General features: G+C 54.3%; 1 protein-coding gene across 4 annotated transcripts in view; it reads right to left on the reverse strand.

Moving 5' to 3' along the window:
- The window catches only part of LOC132340809 (natural resistance-associated macrophage protein 2-like), a 41,114-nt gene that overhangs the window by 10,767 nt on the left and 9,519 nt on the right, over positions 1 to 20,828 (reverse strand). For all 4 annotated transcript variants that reach the window (XM_059871926.1, XM_059871927.1, XM_059871930.1 and 1 more), the window contains exons 3-13: positions 19,019 to 19,158; positions 16,476 to 16,601; positions 14,849 to 14,968; positions 11,995 to 12,101; positions 9,136 to 9,206; positions 8,670 to 8,737; positions 6,041 to 6,196; positions 3,571 to 3,729; positions 2,526 to 2,612; positions 1,946 to 2,065; positions 515 to 664 (exon numbers count right to left, since the gene is read on the reverse strand). In XM_059871926.1, coding sequence (XP_059727909.1) covers positions 515 to 664; positions 1,946 to 2,065; positions 2,526 to 2,612; positions 3,571 to 3,729; positions 6,041 to 6,196; positions 8,670 to 8,737; positions 9,136 to 9,206; positions 11,995 to 12,101; positions 14,849 to 14,968; positions 16,476 to 16,601; positions 19,019 to 19,158 — 1,304 coding nt within the window. The remainder of the gene's footprint in view (positions 1 to 514; positions 665 to 1,945; positions 2,066 to 2,525; positions 2,613 to 3,570; positions 3,730 to 6,040; positions 6,197 to 8,669; positions 8,738 to 9,135; positions 9,207 to 11,994; positions 12,102 to 14,848; positions 14,969 to 16,475; positions 16,602 to 19,018; positions 19,159 to 20,828) is intronic.

Consider the following 20,828-nt stretch of genomic DNA (forward strand, 5'->3'; position numbering starts at 1 on the left):
CTTGAACCCCAACCCCACTCACCTGGAGCCTCAGGAACTCTGACCCTACTCACCTGGAGGTTCCTGAACCCCAACTCTGCTCACCTGGAGGCTCCTGAGGTTCATGAACCCCTGACCCTGCTCACCTGGAGCCCCTAAACCCTGACTTTGCTCACCTGGACGCTCATGAGGACATTCAGAAACCCTGACTTTGCTCACTGGAGCCCCTGAACCCCAACCCTGCTCACCTGGAGCCCCTGAACCCCTGACCCCACTCACCTGGAGGCTCCTGGAGCCCCCAGACCTTGACTTTGCTCATCTGGAGACCCTGAACCCCTGACTTTGCTCACCTGGAGGCTCCGGGAGCCCCCAAACCTTGACTTTGCTCACCTGGAGCCCCTGAACCCCTGACTTTGCTCACCTGGAGGCTCATGAGGACATTCAGGAACCCTGACTCTGCTCACCTGGAGCCCCTGAACCCCAACCCTGCTCACCTGGAGGCTCCTGAGGTTCATGAACCCCTGACCCCGCTCACCTGGAGGCTCATGAGGACGTTGAGGAAGTCGTTCATGCCCGTCAGGTGCTCCACGTCCTGGAAGATGGCCACGAAGAGCGTGGGGGTGATGGCGATGGAGCGCGTGAGCAGCACCCGCGCGAAGCGCGACCAGCGCAGGTTCAGGAAGCCCTGGGGCGGAGTAAGGTGTGAGTAAGGCGTGAGTAAGGTGTGAGTAGTACACAACCAGCGCAGGTTCAGGAAACCCTGGGGCGGAGTAAGGTGTGAGTAAGGAGTGAGTAAGGTGTGAGCAAGGTGTGAGTAGTACAGGATCAGCACAGGTTCAGGAAGCCCTGGGGCGGGAGTAAGGTGTGAGCAAGGAGTGAGCAAGGAGTGAGCAAGGTGTGAGTAGTACAGGACCAGCGCAGGTTCAGGAAGCCCTGGAGCGGTGTAAGGAGTGAGCAAGGTGTGAGCAAGGTGTGAGCAAGGTGTGAGCAAGGTGTGAGCAAGGTGTGAGTAGTACAGGACCAGCACAGGTTCAGGAAACCCTGGGGCGGAGTAAGGTGTGAGCAAGGAGTGAGCAAGGTGTGAGTAGTACAGGATCAGCGCAGGTTCAGGAAGCCCTGGGGTGGGAGTAAGGTGTGAGTAACAAGTGAATAATACAGGACCAGCACAGGAAGCACTGGGGCAGGAGCAAGGAGGGAGTAAGGTGTGAGTAGTACAGGACTAGCGCAGGTTCAGGAAGCCCTGGGGGGGTAGGAGTAAGGTGTAAGGAGTGAGTAAGGACTGAGCAAGGAGTGAGTAAGGACTGAGCAAGGAGTGAGTAATACAGGACCAGCGGGGGGGGCACAGGGAGGCCAGGAGTAAGGAGTAAGTAAGGTGTGAGTAGTACAGGACCAGTGAACGTTCTGGCTGGGGGGGCACAAGGAGGAGTATGGAGTACAGAATAAGGACAACAGGAAGCAGGGAGTACGGAACCCAGAGTAAGGAGGGAGTAAGGAGTGAGTAAGGAGGGAGGAGGAGCTCGTTACCTCCTAAGAAGGGAGTAAGGAGTGAGGAGCATGAAGTACGGAAAAAGGACAACAGGAAGCAAGGAGTATGGAACCCAGAGTAAGGAGTGAGGAGTATGGAATAAGGACAACAGGAAGCAAGGAGTATGGAACCCAGAATCAGAAGGGAGTAAGGAGTGAGGAGCATGGAGTAAGGAATAAGGACGACAGAGAGTAAAGAGTACGGAACCCAGAGTAAGGAGTGAGGAGCATGGAGTACGGAATAAGGACAACAGGAAGCAGGGAGTACGGAACCCAGAGTAAGGAGGGAGTAAGGAGTTAGCAGCGTGGAGTACGGAATAAGGACATCAGGGAGGAAGGAGTATGGAACCTAGAGTAAGGAGTGAGTCAGGAGCAAGTAAGGAGCGAGTCGGGAGCGAGTAAGGAGCGAGTAAGGAGCGAGTAAGGAGCGAGCACTCGTTACCTCCATGACGAACTGGCCCGAGTAGGTGCCCGTCATGGTGGAGCTCTGCCCGGCCGCCAGGATGCCGATGGCCCAGATGTAGAGCGCAGCTGGCCCGAAGTAGCAGCCCAGGACCACGCCCTGGGGGAGGGAGCAGCTCCGTCAGCCCGGGGGGAGCAGCTACACCCAGGAGTAACCCTGGGGGCTCAGGGACCCCGGGGGTGTCCCCAGCCCCGCTCGGGTCTGGGGATCCCCTTAATGGTGCCAGCCCCAGTGCTCCCAGTTTATCCAGGAGCTGCAGTGACACCAGACAGGGTCACTTGGGACACCAGGGGACACCAGACAGGGGCACTGGGACACCAGGGGACACCAGACAGGGTCACTGGGCTGTCCCCAAGCTGTCACCCCAGGGACACCAGACAGGGTCACTGGGCTGTCCCCAAGCTGTCCCCCCAGGGACACCAGACAGGGTCACTGGGCTGTCCCCAAGCTGTCTCCCAGGGACACCAGACAGGGTGCCAGGGCTGTCCCCAAGCTGTCTCCCAGGGACACCAGACAGGGTGCCAGGGCTGTCCCCAAGCTGTCCCCCAGGGACACTCACCCCCTTGTAGATGTCCACCTCCAGAGTGTCGTTGTTGTTGGGGAAGAGCGAGGAGTGGGGGCTGCTGGAGTTGGCACAGACCTGGTGCTGCAGGGGCACAGAGGGGTGGCAATAAGGGACAGGGCTGGGATGGAAAACCCTTGGAAAACCCTTTGGGACCTCTGGGCCCAGCAGTGACCTCAGCCCTGCCAAGGCCACCACTGACCATGTCCCCAAGTGCCACTTCCACACAGGTGTTAAACCCCCCAAGGGATGGGGATCCACCCCAGGCCTGAGCAGCTTTTCCATGAAGGAATTCTCCTTAAAATCCAACCCCAACCTCCCCTGGATGCCTTTTTCCCTCCTCCTGTCCCCTGGGAGCAGAGCCTGACCCCACCTGGCTGTCCCCTCCAGCTGGGCAGGTATGGGGAGCGAGGACCCCTCTGAGCCCCCCCAGCCTCTCCTGATGCCCAAACCCTTCCCCAGCCCCACTCCCAGCTCTGGACACGCTCCAGCCCCTCCAGGGGCCCAAAACCAACCCAGGATCCAGGGTCTGACCTCAGCAGTGCCCAGCCCAGTGGGATGGGCATTGCCCTCATCCCACTGCAGCTCCCAGCCCATGCCAGTCTGTGCCAGCCTGTCCCAGTCCATCCCAGTCTGTGCCAGCCCATCTCAGTCCATCCCAGCCCGTCCCAGCCCATCCCAGTCCACGCCAGCCTGTGCCAACCCATCCCAGTCCATGCCAGCCTGTCCCAGTCCATCTCAGTCTGTGCCAACCCATCCCAGTCCATGCCAGCCTGTGCCAGCCCATCCTAGTCCATGCCAGCCTGTCCCAGTCCATGCCAGTCTGTGCCAGCCCGTCCCAGTCCATCCCAGCCCGTCCCAGTCCATCCCAGTCCGTGCCAGCCCATCCCAGTCCGTGCCAGCCCATCCCAGTCCGTGCCAGTCCATGCCAGCCTGTCCCAGTCCATCCCAGTCTGTGCCAGCCCATCCCAGTCCATCCCAGTCTGTGCCAGCCCGTCCCAGGCCATCCCAGGCTGTCCCAGTCCCTCCCAGTGCCACCCACCACGTCAGCGTTGGTCTTGTCGAAGAAGGCCTCGGCGAAGACGGTCACCACGAAGATGTTGATGATGAAGGAGACGAAGAGCGCGATGCAGGACTCGATGAAGAAATACTTGTTGGCCTCTCTGACCTCCCTCTTGTCTGCACGGTTCACCTGCCGGGACTGGGGGCACAGGGACACCGGGGGGACAGGGACAGTGAGATGGGGTCTCCTCCAGACAGGTCTCACAAGCTCCTGGAGATCTACACACCCGAGATAGCTCAGCTACCTCAGAGGGCATAAAATCAGCAGGATGGCTTCTGTGGTGGTGTTGGGAACAAAAAGGTTTTAATAAAAGGCAAAACAACAAAACTCTTTACAGAGAAAAACTGAGTTAGGGCAAGAGGGGAAAAAACCAAACTCCACTGCTGTAAGGGTCTCCTTGAGCCAGATCTCACAAGCTCTTGGAGATCTATTTCACACCCAAGATACCTCAGCTACCTCAGAGGGCATAAAATCAGCAGGATGGCTTCTGTGGTGGTGTTGGAAACAGAAAAGTTTTAATAAAAAGCAAAATAAGAAAGCTCCTTATAGAGAAAACCTGAGCTAGGTGCAAGAGGGGGAAAAAATAAATTCCACTGATATAAGGGTCTCCTCGAGCCAGGTCTCATGAACTCTTGGAGATCTACACACCCAAGATAGTTCAGCTACCTCAGAAGGCATAAAATTAGCAGGATGGCTTCTGTGGTGGTGTTGGAAACAGAAAGGTTTTAATAAAAGGCAAAATAACAAAACTTTTTACAAAGAAAAACCGAACTAAGCACAAAAATCTCTCTTGTCCCTGGTAAAACACCTCACAACAGTGATGAGTTCCTCTGTTCTCTTCTTTTTCTAGTGAATTACTCAAGCAAGACTTTTTGGCTCCTGCCCAACTGGCTCTCCTTCAGTTTGAGGTGAAGTCCCCCAAGTCCTATGAGGTGTCTTTTCGCCTAATTAAGGAAAGAAACTTCTGAGCTTATTTCCTTTTTAAAGGGACAAAAAATAGTTTTGTCACTCGGACAACAAAGGGCACATTGCTGTAGGGCAGGAGGGGGGACAAGGACAGGGACAGGAGGGGGGGACAAGGACAGGGATAGGAGGGGGGGACAAGGACAGGGACAGGAGGGGGGACAGAAGTCCCTGTGAGCCCCTGGGATCAGAGCTGATGGGGGGACACAGATCCTGCCTGGCCCTGGATCCCACACCTGCCTCAGGTCGGAAATGTTGGTTCTGTTGTCATCTGTTAGAAGTTGGGGAGATAACTTTTGTTAATTGGGCAGATATCTCCTGTTAATTGGGCAGTTTTCTCTATCTTTTCCTAAAACAATCCTCCCTCCAGGAGAAATCTCCTGTTAATGAGCCATTAAATATTAATTACCTCTCTGTTCATGGGCCATTATTATTAATTACCTTCTCTTCATGGGCCAGTGTCCCTGCATGGCTGATAAAACTCCAACATCCCACTGGGAGATGCTCTGCTCAGGGCAGGAGCCAAACATTCCTGGATACAATCTGAGATTTCAAACATTCCTACCTGGATAGAATCTGAGATTTCAAACATTCCTACCTGGATACAATCTGAGATTTCAAACATTCCTGCCTGGATACAATCTGAGGTTTGGGACACCCCAGCAGCCTTTGCCCCCTCCCCTGCATTCCCAGAGGAGCAGCTTTCTTCTCCCCTGCATTTCCAGAATGTTCTGGGCAGTTCTGGGGTGGTGCTGACCCCCTGCACTGCCCAGACTGTCACAATTGTCACCTGAGCCAGGACCTGCCACACCTGGATCCCACCCTGGCTTTATTTAAATAAAATCCTTGGTTTTTATTGGTTTTTTTCCTGTTTTTTTTTTTTTGCCTGAAACACCTGAATGCTGAGGCTGGTATTACCTGGAGCATCTACAGGCCCATCTCCAGCAGCCCTGGAGCTCCAGAAGAAAACTCCCCCCTTGTGCAGGATCCTGCTCCAGCAGAACCACAGCTGGCACTGCAGGAGGGCTGAGCCACCCTGGGATGGGACTGTGCCACCACCCTGAGCCACCCTGGGATGGGACTGTGCCACCACCCTGAGCCACAGGGGGCAGGGCCTGCTCTGACTCTGGCAGGGTTGGTTTGTATCACTGCATTGTCTATTCTATTCTATTCTATTCTATTCTATTCTATTCTATTCTATTCTATTCTATTCTATTCTATTCTATTCTATTCTATTCTATTCTATTCTATCCTATTCTTCTCTAATACAGAACTGTTGTTCCTGCTCCCCTATCTTTGCTGAGAGCCCCTTAATTTCAAAATTACCACAATTCAGAGGGAGGGGGTTTGCATTCTCCATTTCAGGGCAGGCTCCTGCCCTCCTCAGCACACACCTGGCTGTTCAAACCAGGACACCCCACAAGGCCCAGGTGTCCCCTGGCCCCTCTGGGCGTGTCCAGCCCCCAGGTGCCCCCGGCCTGCTCACCTTGACCAGGGCAGAGTGCAGGTACATGTTGTGGGGCATGATGACGGCGCCCACGATGCCCACGGCCTGCTCCAGCTGCGGGGTGCCGCAGTCCCGGCAGTAGGGGATGAACAGACCCTGCAGCAGCTTCTCCTGGTTGGGCTTCACCGTGATGTACTGGCACGGGGAAACGGGGAAACAGGGAAACAGGGGTTGGGGTCAGACATGGGAAACAAACAGGGAGTTCTGGGGTCAGGCAAGGGGAAACAGGGGTTGGGGTCAGGCACGGGAAACAAACAGGGAGTTCTGGGGTCAGACACGGGAAACAAACAGGGAGTTCTGGGGTCAGACACGGGAAACAAACAGGGAGTTCTGGGGTCAGGCACGGGGAAACAAACAGGGAGTTCTGGGGTCAGACACGGGGGAACAAACAGGCAGTTCTGGGGTCAGACACAGGGAAACAAACAGGGAGTTCTGGGGTCAGACACGGGAAACAAACAGGCAGTTCCGGGGTCAGACACGGGGGAACAAACAGGGAGTTCTGGGGTCAGACATGGGGGAACAAACAGGCAGTTCTGGGGTCAGACACAGGGAAACAAACAGGGGTTGGGGTCAGACACGGGGAAACAAACAGGCAGTTCTGGGGTCAGGCACGGGGAAACAAACAGGGAGTTCTGGGGTCAGACACGGGGAAACAAACAGGCAGTTCTGGGGTCAGGCACGGGGAAACAAACAGGGAGTTCTGGGGTCAGGCACGGGGAAACAAACAGGCAGTTCCGGGGTCAGACACGGGGGAACAAACAGGGAGTTCTGGGGTCAGACACGGGGGAACAAACAGGGAGTTCTGGGGTCAGGCAAGGGGAAACAAACAGGCAGTTCTGAGGTCAGACACGGGGAAACAGGGGTTGGGGTCAGACACGGGGGAACAAACAGGCAGTTCTGGGGTCAGACACGGGGAAACAGGGTCTTGGGTCAGGGAAACAGGGGAACAAACAGGGAGTTTTGGGGTCAGACAAGGGGAAACAGGGGTTGGGGTCAGACACACGGAAACAAACAGGCAGTTTTGGGGTCAGACAAGGGGAAATGGGGGTTGGGGTCAGGGAAACAGGGAAACAAACAGGCAGTTTTGGGGTCAGGGACAGGGAAATGGGGAATTTTGGGGTCAGGGACAGAATTTTGGGGTCAGGGACAGGGAAACAGTTTTGGGGTCATGGAAACAGAAACAGGGAGTTTTGGGGTCAGACAAGGGGAAACAGGGGTTTAGGGTCAAGGAAACAGAAACAGGGAGTTTTGGGGTCAGGGACATGGAGTTTTGGGGCCAGGGATGGGGAAACAGGGAGTTTTGGGGTCAGGGAAACAGGGGTTTGGGGTCAGGGACAGGGAAACAGTTTTGGGGTCAGGGAGACAGGTAAACAGGGAGTTTTAGGGTTAGGGACAGGTAAACAGGGAATTTTGGGGTCAGACACGGGGAAATGGAGTTTTGGGGTCAGACAGGGAACAGGGAGTTTTGGGGTTAGGGACAGGGAAATAGGGAGTTTTGGGGTCAGGAACAGGGAAACACGGAGTTTTGGGGACAGGGAGAGGGAAACAAACAGGCAGTTTTGGGGTCAGACAAGGGGAAACAGGGAGTTTTGGAGTCAGGGAAACAGTTTTGGGGCCAGGGACAGGGAAACAGGCAGTTTTGGGGTCAGGGATGGAGTTTTAGGGTCAGGGAAAGGGAAATGGAGTTTTGGGGTCAGGGAAACAGAAACAGGGAGTATTGGGGTCAGGGGCAGGGAAATGGGGAACTTTGGGGTCAGGGACAGAGTTTTGGGGTCAGGGCCAGGGAAGCAGGGAGTTTTGGGGTGCTCCAGAGAGAAACCACTCAAATCTCTTTAATTTTAAGTGCCTGCCCCTGTGTTTGGTGCTGCTTTGGCACAGGAGTGGGCTCACAGCACTGAAAAGTGGAATTGGTAGGGACTGGAAAAGATTCCTAAGGACAGGAAAGACCCTGGGATCATTGGGTTCAGCACTGCCCACGTCCCTGAGGGCCACACCCAGGTGGATTTTAAATTCCTGGGCACTGGGGCTCCCTCCCTGCCCTGCCAGTGTGACAGCTCTTTCCAGGCAGGAATTGTCCCCAAAATCCAACCTCAGCCTCCCCCAGGAGGACATTTCCTCTCCTCCTCTCAGCTGGGAGCAGAGCCTGACCCCACCTGGCCGTGTCCCCTCCTCTCAGGGAGTTCTGAGGACTCCACCCTGGGCCTGAGCAGTTTTTCCATGAAGAAAATCAGGGAATTATCCTTAAAATCCAACCCCAACCTCCCCTGGATGCCTTTTTGTCTCCTCCTGTCCCCTGGGAGCAGAGCCTGACCCCACCTGGCTGTGTTCCCTCCTGTCAGGGACCTGTGGGGACTCCACTCTGCACCTGAGCAGCTTTTCCATGAAGGAATTCTCCTTAAAATCAATCCCCAACCTCCCCTGGATGACTTTTTCCCTCCTGATGTCCCCTGGGAGCAGAGCCTGACCCCACCTGGCTGTCCCCTCCTGCTGTGGGCAGCCACGAGGTCCCTCCTGAGCCCCCTTTTCTCCAGGCTGAGCCCCCCAGCCCCTCAGCCTCTCCTGCTGCTCCAGCCCCTTCACAGCCCCATCCCTGGCTCTGGGGGGGTACCTCATATCCAAAGGTCAGGGCCATGATGGTGATCAGCAGCCCAAAAAACGCCTCCAGCTTCCTCAGGCCTGCAGGGAGAAGTCCATTGTCACCAAGGTGAGAAGAGCCCAATCCCAATCCCAAACCTAATCCCAAATCCAAACCCAATCCCAATCCCAACCCCAAACCCTATCCCAAAACTAATCTCAATCCAAATCCCAATCCCAACCCCAAATCCCAATCCCAATGCAAACCCCATCCCAACCCCAACCCCAATCCCAACCCCAATCCCAAACCCATCCCAACCCCAAATCCCATCCCAATCCCAACCTCAACCCCATCCCCATCCCAATCCCTATCCCAATCCCAACCCCAACCCCAAATCCCAATCCCAACCCCATCCCCTCACAACCCCAACCCCAACCCCAATCCCAAATCCCAACCCCATCCCAATCCCAATCCCAGCCCCACCCCCAGCAGAATTCACCGTATTTGTCGAGGAAGAGGAAGACGAAGGTGTCGGCGATGGTGATGAGCACTCCCCCCCAGAGAGGGATCCTGGGGGCACACAGGGGTCAGAGAGCCCCAAACCCCAAAATCCCCAAATCCCTTCTCTTTGGGGCTTTTTGGGGTGAGCTGCAGGGCTGGGGCTCCTCAGGGAGCCAATGTCACCCCCAGCCCTGCCCAGGGCAGGGGGATTCCCGCAGGATCTGCCCCTGGGGGTCCCAACAAACTCCTGAAACTGGGCTGGACCTCCCAACAAACCCCTGAAACTGGGCTGGACCTCCCAACAAAACCCTGAAACTGGGCTGGACCTCCCAACAAAACCCTGAAACTGGGCTGGACCTCCCAACAAACCCTGAAACTGGGCTGGACCTCCACACAAAACCCTGAAACTGGGCTGGACCTCCCAACAAAACCCTGAAACTGGGCTGGACCTCCCAACAAAACCCTGAAACTGGGCTGGACCCCCACACAAAACACTGGAACTGGGCTGGACCTCCCAACAAAACCCTGAAACTGGGCTGGACCTCCACACAAAACCCTGAAACTGGGCTGGACCTCCACACAAAACCCTGAAACTGGGCTGGACCTCCCAACAAAACACTGAAACTGGGCTGGACCTCCCAACAAAACCCTGAAACTGGGCTGGACCTCCCAACAAAACCCTGAAACTGGGCTGGACCTCCACACAAAACCCTGAAACTGGGCTGGACCTCCCAACAAAACCCTGAAACTGGGCTGGACCTCCCAACAAACCCCTGAAACTGGGCTGGACCTCCGCACAGAAAGATCCTGGGGTTCAGGAGGCTCCTGGGATTTGGGGTTTTTTGCCCAAAAATGTTTCGCCCGAAGGAGAAAAAGAAAAGAGTGAGAATGGAGGGCAGTGATGAACAGACAGAGCAACACTCTGCTTCAGGAAAGCAAAATACTCAGAGTGAAATCATACACGTGCTGCAAAAACTACTGAGGCACTTTTCATCAAGCTGTAAAATACTGCAGCAGATTTAAGACATTGCAGCAAATTTAAAATATTGCAGCAGATTTAAAACAGTGCAGCAAATTTGAAACTTTGCACCAAATTTGAAAGATTGCAGCAAATTTGAAATGTTGCACCAAATATAAAATATTGCAGCAGATTTAAGACATTGCAGCAAATGTAAAACATTGCAGCAAATTTAAAACAGTGCAACAAATTTAAAAGATTGCAGCAAATTTGAAACAGTGCATGGGCTGTGGAGTTTGGCTGGAAGCTGCACCCCCAAGAAAAAGGTACAAAAAAGGTAAAAGAGATGAAATCAAAGGTACAATCAAAGATAAAACAAATGGAATCAAAGATAAAAAGGTAAAACAAATCAAAGGTCCAAAAAAAGTAAAAGAAATCAAATCAAAGGTAAAAGAAATAAAATCAAAGGTAAAAGAAATAAAATCAAAGGTACAATCAAAGATAAAGCAAATGGAATCAAAGATAAAAAGGTAAAAGAAATGAAATCAAAGATACAAACAAAGTTAAAACAAATGAAATCAAAGGTACAATGGTAAAACAAATGAAATCAAAGACAAAATCAAGTGCAAAACAAATGGAATCAAACATAAAAAGGTAAAAGAAATGAAATCAAAGATAAAAGAAATGGAATCAAAGATAAAAAGGTAAAAGAAATCCAATCAAAGGTACAAAAAAAGGTTAAAAAGTTAAATCAAAGGTAAAAGAAATCAAATCAAAGTTAAGAACAAGGTTAAAGAAATCAAATCAAAGACACAATCAAAGGCAAAACAAATGGAATCAAAGATAAAAAGGTAAAAGAAATGAAATCAGAGGGACAATGGTAAAACAAATCAAATCAAAGGTACCAACAAACGATCAAAAGGTACAAACAAAGGTAAAGCAAAGGGAATCGAGACAGAGAATTACCCAGCCCAGCCTGTGGGTGTCCCCAGGGGCAGCACAGCCCCAGCTCAGCCGGGGTGACCCCAACCCTGGGGCTGATTTGGGGGGAACTCCCAGGAAATGGGGGAGCTCCGGGGCCAAGGCTGCCTCCCTGCCCCCCACACACTCACTGCCCCCTCCCACTCTCTGTCACTGACATGTTCTATGAAAAATCTTTTCCTTAGGATTTTTCCCTCCTGAGAAGCTGAGAGGCCTCAAGAACAAACTGTAAACAATTCTTATCTGCTGCTGTGGAATGCAACAGGGGGAATCTGTGATTGGTCTCATCTGGTTGTTTCTAATTAAGGGCCATTACAGTCCATGTGTCCAGACTGTCTAGGTCAGACACAAGCCTTTGTTATTCATTCCTTTTCTATTCTTAGCTTAGCCTTCTGATGAAATCCTTTCTTCTGTTCTTTTAGTATAGTTTTAATATAATATATATCATAAAATAATAAACCAAGCCTTCTGAAACATGGAGTCAAGATTCCCATCTCTTCCCTCATCCTAAGACCCCAGCAAACAATGCAACAACCCTCCCTGACGCCCCCACACTCACTGCCCCCCTTCCTCATCCACTGCCCCCTCCCACACTCACTGCCCCCCTCCCTCATCCACTGCCCCCTACCTCACCCATTGCCCCCCTCCCTCATCCATTGCCCTTCTCCCACACTCACTGCCCCCCACACACTGACTGCCCCCTCCCTCACCTATTGCCCCCTCCCACACTCACTGCCCCCTCCCACCCTCATTGCTCTTCCCCCACTCACTCCCCCTCCCACCCTTGTAGCCCCCATCCCTCACCCATTGCCCCCTCCCACCTTCCTTGCCCCCCCACACTCAGTAGCCCCCTCCCACCCTCACTGCCCCCCCCCGACCCTCGTTGCCCCCCTCCCTCACCCCTTGCCCCCTCCCCACCTGCCGGCCGAGAGCAGGTTGATGGCGATGGCGGAGCCGATCACCTCCTGCATGTCCGAGCCAATGATGGCCAGCTCCACCATGAGCCACAGGAGGATCCGGGGCACCTGGGGGGGACAGGGGCGTGAAAAACGGGGAAAAAATGGGGGAAATGGGGGAAAACCAAGGAAAAGAACAGGGGGAAAATGGGGGGAAAAAACGGGGAAAAAAACAGGGAAAAAGCCGATGATGGCCAGCTCCACCATGAGCCACAGGAGGATCCAGGGCACCTGGGGGGGACACAGGGACATGAAAAACGGGGAAAAAATGGGGGAAATGGGGAAAAACAGGGAAAATGGGAAAAGAACGGGGAAAAGAACGGGGAAAAGAACGGGGAAAAGAACGGGGAAAAGAACGGGGAAAAAGCCGATGATGGCCAGCTCCACCATGAGCCACAGGAGGATCCAGGGCACCTGGGGGGGACAGGGACGTGAGAAACGGGGAAAAAATGGGGGAAATGGGGAAAAATGGGGGAAAACCAGGGAAAAGAACAGGGGGAAAATGGGGGGAAAAAATGGGGAAAAAAACAGGGAAAAAGCCGATGATGGCCAGCTCCACCATGAGCCACAGGAGGATCCGGGGCACCTGGGGGGGACAGGGGCGTGAAAAACGGGGAAAAAATGGGGGAAATGGGGAAAAATGGGGGAAAACCAGGGAAAAGAACAGGGGGAAAATGGGGGGAAAAAATGGGGAAAAAAACAGGGAAAAAGCCGATGATGGCCAGCTCCACCATGAGCCACAGGAGGATCCAGGGCACCTGGGGGGGACAGGGACGTGAAAAATGGGGAAAAAATGGGGAAAAACGGGGAAAATGGGAAAAAAACAGGGAAAAAATATGGAAAACGGGGAAAAGAATGGGGAAAAGAATGGGGAAAAGAATGGGGAAAAGAATGGGGAAAAGAATGGGGAAAAGAACGGGGAAAAGAACGGGGAAAAGAACGGGGAAAAGAACGGGGAAAAAGCCAATGATGACCAGCTCCACTATGAGCCACAGGAGGATCTGGGGCACCTGGGGGGGACAGGGATGTGAAAAATGGGGAAAAAATGGGAAAAATGAGGAAAAACGGGGAAAATGGGAAAAGAACGGGGAAAAAATATGGAAAAACTGGGAAAAGAATGGGGAAAAGAACTGGGAAAAAACCAATGATGGCCAGCTCCACCATGAGCCACAGGATAATCTGGGGCACCTGGGGGACAACAAACAGGAATGTGAAAAATGGGAAAAACGGAAAAAAAGGGAAAATCAGGGAAAAAAACAGAAAAAAAATGGAAAAATAGGAAAAAAACCAGGAAAAGACAGGAAAAAAACAGGAAAAAACTAGGAAAAGCCAGGGACAAACATCATCCCTCACATCATGGTGATCCTGCGTGCAGGAACGGGGTCACCGCCCTGCCCCGGGGTTGAGGCACTCAAGGCTGCTCAGGAGGTGACATCCCAGCTCCTGTGGCAATGTCAGCAGGATCCAGGGCACCTGCCCAGCTGGGAGAGGGAAATGTGGGAGCTGCAGGTGTGGGGAAACCGGGAGGGAGTGTGGGGAACATTCCAGGGCAGGGCAGGGCCACCGTGCCAGCACGGGAACGGCCACGGGCACAGGGGTGGCACCACAACGTCCCCACACACAGGGGTGGGACACCTCAAATGTCCCCACAGACACAGGGATAGGACATCCCAATGTCCCCAGACACAGGGGTGGCATCACAATGTCCCCATAGACACAGGGGTGGCATCCCAATGTCCCCAGACACAGGGATGGGACATCCAAAATGCCCCCATAGACACAGGGATGGCATCCAAAATGTCCCCAGACACAGGGATGGGACATTTTCCCCACAGCCCTTCCCAGTGCACAGGGATGGGACATTCCCCAGTGTCCCCACAGCCCTTCCCAGTGCACAGGGGACATCCCCAATGTCCCCACAGCCCCCGGCACTCATCACCAGCAGATCCTCCTGAGCAAGCCCAAGGAATTCCCAATCAGGAAATGACCCTAACCCCAACCAGGATTTGACTCAAAACAGTTTCCTCACAATTCCCTGGGGTTTTCCAGCACTGCTGAAATCCCTGGGAAATCCCAGATTTTACTCCTGGCTGGGAAATGCCAACCTCCCCCTGCCCCTCCTTGTGCTTCCCAAACCAGGGGGGCACCAGGAGAGCCTGAGACCCCCCAGGAGCTCAGGGGTGCCCAGGCACCACCTGGGGGTGTCACCAACCTTCTGTCCCCCACCCCCCATCCTCCCCAATCGCCCAGGACTGTCCCCAGCCCCCCGTGGCACTCCTGGGGACCTCGGGGAGTGTCACCCACCCACCCTGAGCACCCGGGGCAGTGTCACCCACCCACCTGAGGACGTGGGGCAGTGTCACCTATCCAGCCTAGCCCCCCTGAGCACCAGGGGGAGTGACACCCACTCACCCCAGCCCCCCTTGGCACCCCTGAGGACCTGGGAGAGTGTCACCCACCCCTCTGAGGACCTGTGGTAGTGTCACCCCCCCCATCCCAGCCCCCCTAAAGACCTGGGGGAGTGGACACCCACCCACCCAAACTCCCCTAAAGACATGGGGGAGTGTCAGCCACCCACCCTGAGGATTCAGGGGAGTGTCACCCATCCCCCTGAGCACCTGGAGCAGTGTCACCCACCCAGCCTAGCTCACCCTGAGCACCTGGGACAGTGTCACCCACCCACCTGAGGACCTGGGGCAGTGTCACCCACCCAGCCCATCCCCCCCAAGGCCATGGGGGAATTTCACCCACCCACCCCAGCCCCTCTTGGCACCCCTGAGCACCCAGGGGGGTGCCCCCTCCCCCCCAGCACCCACCTTGTGGTACTGGCGGTGGCACACCTCAGCCAGGTGCAGCCCTGTGACCACGCCCAGCCTCGCCGCCAGCCTCTGCAGCAGCAGCCCGATGATGGTGGCCAGCAGCAGCACCCACAGCAGCTGGGGACACACAGGGGACACACAGGGGACACCAGTGGGTGGGGGCAGCCCCCGGTCCCCCAGAGCCCACTGTGCTGGGCTGCTCAAACCCCAAAATTGAGGATTTTGAGGAGTTCTGAGCCCAGAGCTGGCCTGGAGTGAATCCAAAGGGACAACGGGGCAGGACCCTGCGACCCTTCCTCCCTGGGACAGCCACAGTGTCCCCACAGACACAGGGATGGGAGATCCCCAATGGCCCCACAGGGATGGGACATCCCAAATGGGACATCCCAAATGTCCCCACAGGGATGGCCCATCCATCCCAAATGTCCCCACAGCCACATCCCCAATGGGACATCCCCAATGTCCCCAAAAGGGATGGGCCATCCCCAATGACCCCACAGCCACAGGGATGGGCCATCCCCAATGTCCCCAAAAGGGATGGGCCATCCCCAATGGCCCACAGGGATGGGAGATCCCAAATGGGACATCCCAAATGTCCCCAAAAGGGATAGGAGATCCCAAATATCCCCACAGGGAGGGGCCATCCCCAATGTCCCCACAGCCACAGGGATGGGCCATCCCCAATGTCCCCACAGGGATGGGCCATCACCAATGTCCCCACAGGGATGGGAGATCCCAAATGGGACATCCCAAATGTCCCCAAAAGGGATAGGAGATCCCAAATATCCCCACAGGGATGGGCCATCCCCAATGTCCCCACAGGGATGGGACATCCCCAATGGGACATCCCCAATATCCCCAAAAGGGATGGGACATCCCCAATGTCCCCACAGCCACAGGGATGGGCCATCCCCAATGTCCCCAGAAGGGATGGGCCATCCCCAATGGCCCACAGGGATGGAAGATCCCAAATGGGACATCCCAAATGTCCCCAAAAGGGATAGGAGATCCCAAATGTCCCCACAGGGAGGGGCCATCCCCAATGTCCCCACAGCCACAGGGATGGGCCATCCCCAATGTCCTCACAGCCACAGGGATGGGCCATCCCCAATGTCCCCAGAAGGGATGGGCCATCACCAATGTCCCCACAGGGATGGGAGATCCCAAATGGGACATCCCAAATGTCCCCAAAAGGGATAGGAGATCCCAAATATCCCCACAGGGATGGGCCATCCCCAATGTCCCCACAGGGATGGGACATCCCCAATGGGACATCCCCAATATCCCCAAAAGGGATGGGACATCCCCAATGTCCCCACAGCCACAGGGATGGGCCATCCCCAATGTTCCCAGAAGGGATGGGCCATCCCCAATGGCCCACAGGGATGAGAGATCCCAAATGGGACATCCCAAATGTCCCCAAAAGGGATAGGAGATCCCAAATGTCCCCACAGGGAGGGGCCATCCCCAATGTCCCCAGAAGGGATGGGCCATCCCCAATGTCCCCAGAAGGGATGGGCCATCCCCAATGGGACACCCCCAATGTCCCCCCAGCCCCACACCCTCTGGGTGCTCCCACCCCCCGTGTGGCACCGCTGGTGACACCCTGGGGTCCCCTGCCCACCTTGAAGCCAGCCACAGCCCCTGACTGCAGGTCGGACTCGATGTTGCCGGGGTCCAGGTAGGCGATGCTCATCAGGAACCCCGGCCCCGTGAACGCCCACAGCTTGCGGAAGCTGAAGCAGGAATGCTGCAGGAGGGACAAAATTAACTCATTAATTGATTGATTAATTGCCTCACTGACACCCAACAGGGGTCTCTCAGAGCTAGGTCTTATAAGCTTTTGGTGATTTATATACATTTGAGATAGCTCAGCTACTTCAGGTGGATAAAATCAGCAGTGGTGGTGTCGGAAACAAAAAATCTTAAATAAAAGACGAAAAACCAAAGATCCTTATAGAGAAAAACCAAGCTGGGTGCAAGAGGGAAAAACCAAACTCCACTGCTGTAAGGGTCTCCTCCAGCCAGGTCTCATGAGCTCCTGGAGATCTATTTCACACCCAGGATAGCTCAGCTACCTCAGAGGGCATAAAATCAGCAGTGGTGGTGTTGGAAACAGAAAAGTTTTATTAAAAGGCAAAATAACAAAGCTTCTTATAGAGAAAACCTGAGTTAGGGCAAGAGAGAAAAAACAAACTCCACTGATCTAAGGGTCTCTTCGAGCTAGGTTTTATAAGATTTTGGTGATTTATATCACACCCAAGATAGCTCAGCTACTTCAGGTGGATAAAATCAGCAGGATGGCTTCTGTGGCAGTGTTGGGAACAGAAAAGTTCTAATAAAAGGCAAAATAACAAAACTTTTTATAGAGAAAACCTGAGCTAGGGCAAGAGGGGGAAAACCAAACTCCACTGATATAAGGCTCTCCTCCAGCCAGGTCTCATGAGCTTTTGGAGATTTATACACTTTTGAGATAGCTCAGCTACTTCAGAGGGCATAAAATCAGCAGGATGGCTTCTGTGGCAGTGTTGGAAACAGAAAAGTTCTAATAAAAGGCAAAAAACCAAAACTCTTTACAGAGAAAAACTGAGTTAGGGCAAGAGGTTCTTGCTCCTGGTAAAACACCTCACAAAAGCAATTAGCTCCTTTGCCCTCTTCTTTTTCTTGTGAATTGCTCAGGTGGGACTTTCTGGCTCCTGTCCAATTGACTGTCCTTAAGTTTGAGGTGAAGTCCCTCAGGTCCTATGAGGTGTCTTTTCACCTAATTGAGGAGAGAAACGTCTGGGCTTTTTCCCTTTTTAAAGGATACAAAGGACAGTTTGGTCACTCTGTCAACAGGGGCACATTGCTGTGACAGCCCAGCCAGGGCTCAGCCTGCTCCTTAACCCACCCCAACTCTGCAGGGCTGTAAAACCAAATTATTCCTTAATCTCATCCTCTGCAGGGCTGTAAAACCAAATTATTCCTTAATCTCATCCTCTGTAGGGCTGCAAAACCAAATTATTCCTTAATCTCATCCTCTGTAGGGCTGCAAAACCAAACCATTCCCTGATCTCATCCCAAGCCCTGCCTGCCCCTGAGCCCAGCCCAAAGCTAGGATTGCTGGTCCCAGTCTGAGCCCAGTCTGGGCTGTCCCCAGAGCCAAGGTGACACTCAGGGACTCCAGGGGGAAGCAGGACCCTCCCCAAGGGCAGGAGGCATGGGTGGCCAGGGGACAGAGGGGACAGTGTCACGAGGCCAGGCACAGCTCCCACTCCCTGATAAGGGACACAAAGGGCCCAGGTCCCTCCCTGAGCCCTGCCAAGGCCCTTCCCTGCTCTGGGGCTGCTCCAGGCAGGAGCCAAATCCCCTGGGATCAATCATTAACACATCTGGGGCCTCACATCCCCCAGACCCCGGGAGAGCCCTCTCCCCTCCCCCTCTCCCCTCCCCCTGTCCCAGTCATTCCCAGTGCAGGCTGGAAGGGGAACTGGTGCCCGTGGCAGTGACTCAGGGGGGTCTGAGGCTGATTTTTCCAGCAGGAAATGACCCAAACCCAAACCAGGATTTGACTCAAAACCGTTTCCTCACCATTCCTTGGGGTTTTCCAGCACTGCTGAAATCCCTGGGAAATCCCAGATTTTACTCCTGGCTGGGAAATGCCAACATCCCCCTGCCCCTCCTTGTGCTTCCCAAACCAGGGGGGCACCAGGAGAGCCTGAGACCCCCCAGGAGCTCAGGGATGGGAGACCCCAGTGTCCCCACGGGGACTGGAGACCCCAAAAGTCCCCACAGGGATGGGACACGCCAGTGTCCCCACGGGGATGGGAGACCCCAAAAGTCCCCATGGGGATGGGAGACCCCAAAAGTCCCCACGGGGATGGGAGACCCCAGTGTCCCCACGGGGATGGGAGACCCCAGTGTCCCCACGGGGATGGGAGACCCCATGCTGAGCACCCCCCGAGCCCCCCACTCTGCCAATTCCTTTTCCTGCTCTTGGGCTGCCCCAAGCAGGAGCCAAATCCCCTGGGATCCATCACTAACAGGGGCCTGACCCCCCCCAGACCCCGGGAGAGCCCTCCCCCTGTCCCAGTGGCTCCCAGTGCAGGCTGGGGGGGAACTGGAGCCCCTGGCAGTGACTCAGGGGGGTCTGAGGCTGATTTTTCCAGCAGGACTTTCCCCACTCACCGTCTCATCCTCGGGGATGGGGATCTTGCTGTCGAAGTAGGTGCTGAAGGGCTCCCCATCCTCATCCTCGGGGGGCTGCAGGGGGCTCCTGCTGCTGGAGATGGTGCTGAGCACCCCCCTGGGCTCCCCAGAGACATCCTCTGCAGGGACAGAGCCAAAGATTGTAAAATCAGAGACGATTTGGGGAGTTAGAAAGGAAGTTGGGCTTGGTAAACCCTGGGAAAACGTCAAAGGTGGGCCCTGGGAAATGTCAGAGCTTGTGTGTGCTACACCAGGTGAAACTGCACCTGGGCAATCAGTGTTTGATAAATAATATAGTTATTGGATAGAATTATTGCTTAAAGAATCACGAGAAACAGTCAGGGGTTTGAGGGGATCACAAGAAATCTGTGCTTGGATGGATCAATGCATACAACAGAACAGTGTCAGTTTAATCATGAATATGTAAATTATATACTGACAGAATATAAAACATGTTCAGCTCAAAATGTTGGGTCAGATTTGGGTCTGCACCCCTGACACCCAGAGCTCTTCAATAAAAGCACTGCAGGTGCTATATAATCATAATCAATCATCAAAATCAATAATCAGAATCCTAATCAATATCAATCAACCTATAATCACTCTGTGATTTTGTGTTCCTGAGTGCTGACAGAGGGACAGGAGCAGTGAGCAGCCCCACAGATCTACCCCTCAGGCACAGCAGAACAAACCAGCTGATGCTGAATTGATCACTAATTAAGCGATAAAGAGGTAATTGAATTAAGGTATCCCCACTGCTGCAGCCCTCAGAATCTCCTCTCCCTCCTGGTTCCAGGCTGGGATTTATCTATTCCAGGTAATAGAAAAAAACCCATCCTGGGGGCTGGTCTGGAGTGGTGGAGGAGCAGCATCCCCAGAATGATTAATGACTAATTAATGATTAATCTGGCTGAGCCAGACCCCAGAGAGATCTGGGGCTGCTCCTGCTCCATGCCAGCCTCTCCTGCAGGATCCCAGGGAATGTGGAACCCCTGGAGCAGGGCAGTGAGGGGGGGCCCAGCCCCAGCAGGGACAGCCCGAGAGCCCCGGGGGCTTCCAGAGGGGAGGGTGAGGCCGGGGAGCAGGGCCAGCCCAGCAAGGCCCTCAGGCCCTCAGGTACACTCCCCACATTCCACAGTCCCACATCCCCACGGTCCCATATTCCACATCCCCACATTCCACAGTCCCACATCCCCACAGTCCATAGTCCCACATCCCCACATTCCACATCCCCATATTCCACATCCCCACGTTCCACAGTCCCACATCCCCACATTCCATAGTCCCACATCCCCACATTCCATAGTCCCACATCCCCACATTCCACATCCCCATATTCCACATCCCCACAGTCCATAGTCCCACATCCCCACATTCCATAGTCCCACATCCCCACATTCCACATCCCCACATTCCACATCCCCATATTCCACATCTCCACCCTCTGCCAGCAAAATCTTGACCCCACACTCTCTCCCAGTCCCTCACAACCCCACAATCCCACAATCTCTTCCAACCCTATACAATCCCACACTGTCTCCTAATCCCAACAACCCCACACTCACTCCCAATCCTATACAACCCCATACAATCCCACACTCTCTTCTAATCCCACATTACCCCACACAATCCCATTCTCTCTTCCAACCCCACACGATCCCACACTCTCCCCCAGTCCCATACAATCCCACTGTCTCCCAATCCCATACTTGATCCCACACTCTCTCCCAATCCTATAAAATCCCACACAATCCCACACTCTCTCCTAGTCCCATAGTTGACCTCACAG

This window comes from Haemorhous mexicanus, chromosome 33 (assembly GCF_027477595.1).
Source record: "Haemorhous mexicanus isolate bHaeMex1 chromosome 33, bHaeMex1.pri, whole genome shotgun sequence".
Taxonomy (NCBI): Eukaryota; Metazoa; Chordata; class Aves; order Passeriformes; family Fringillidae; genus Haemorhous; species Haemorhous mexicanus.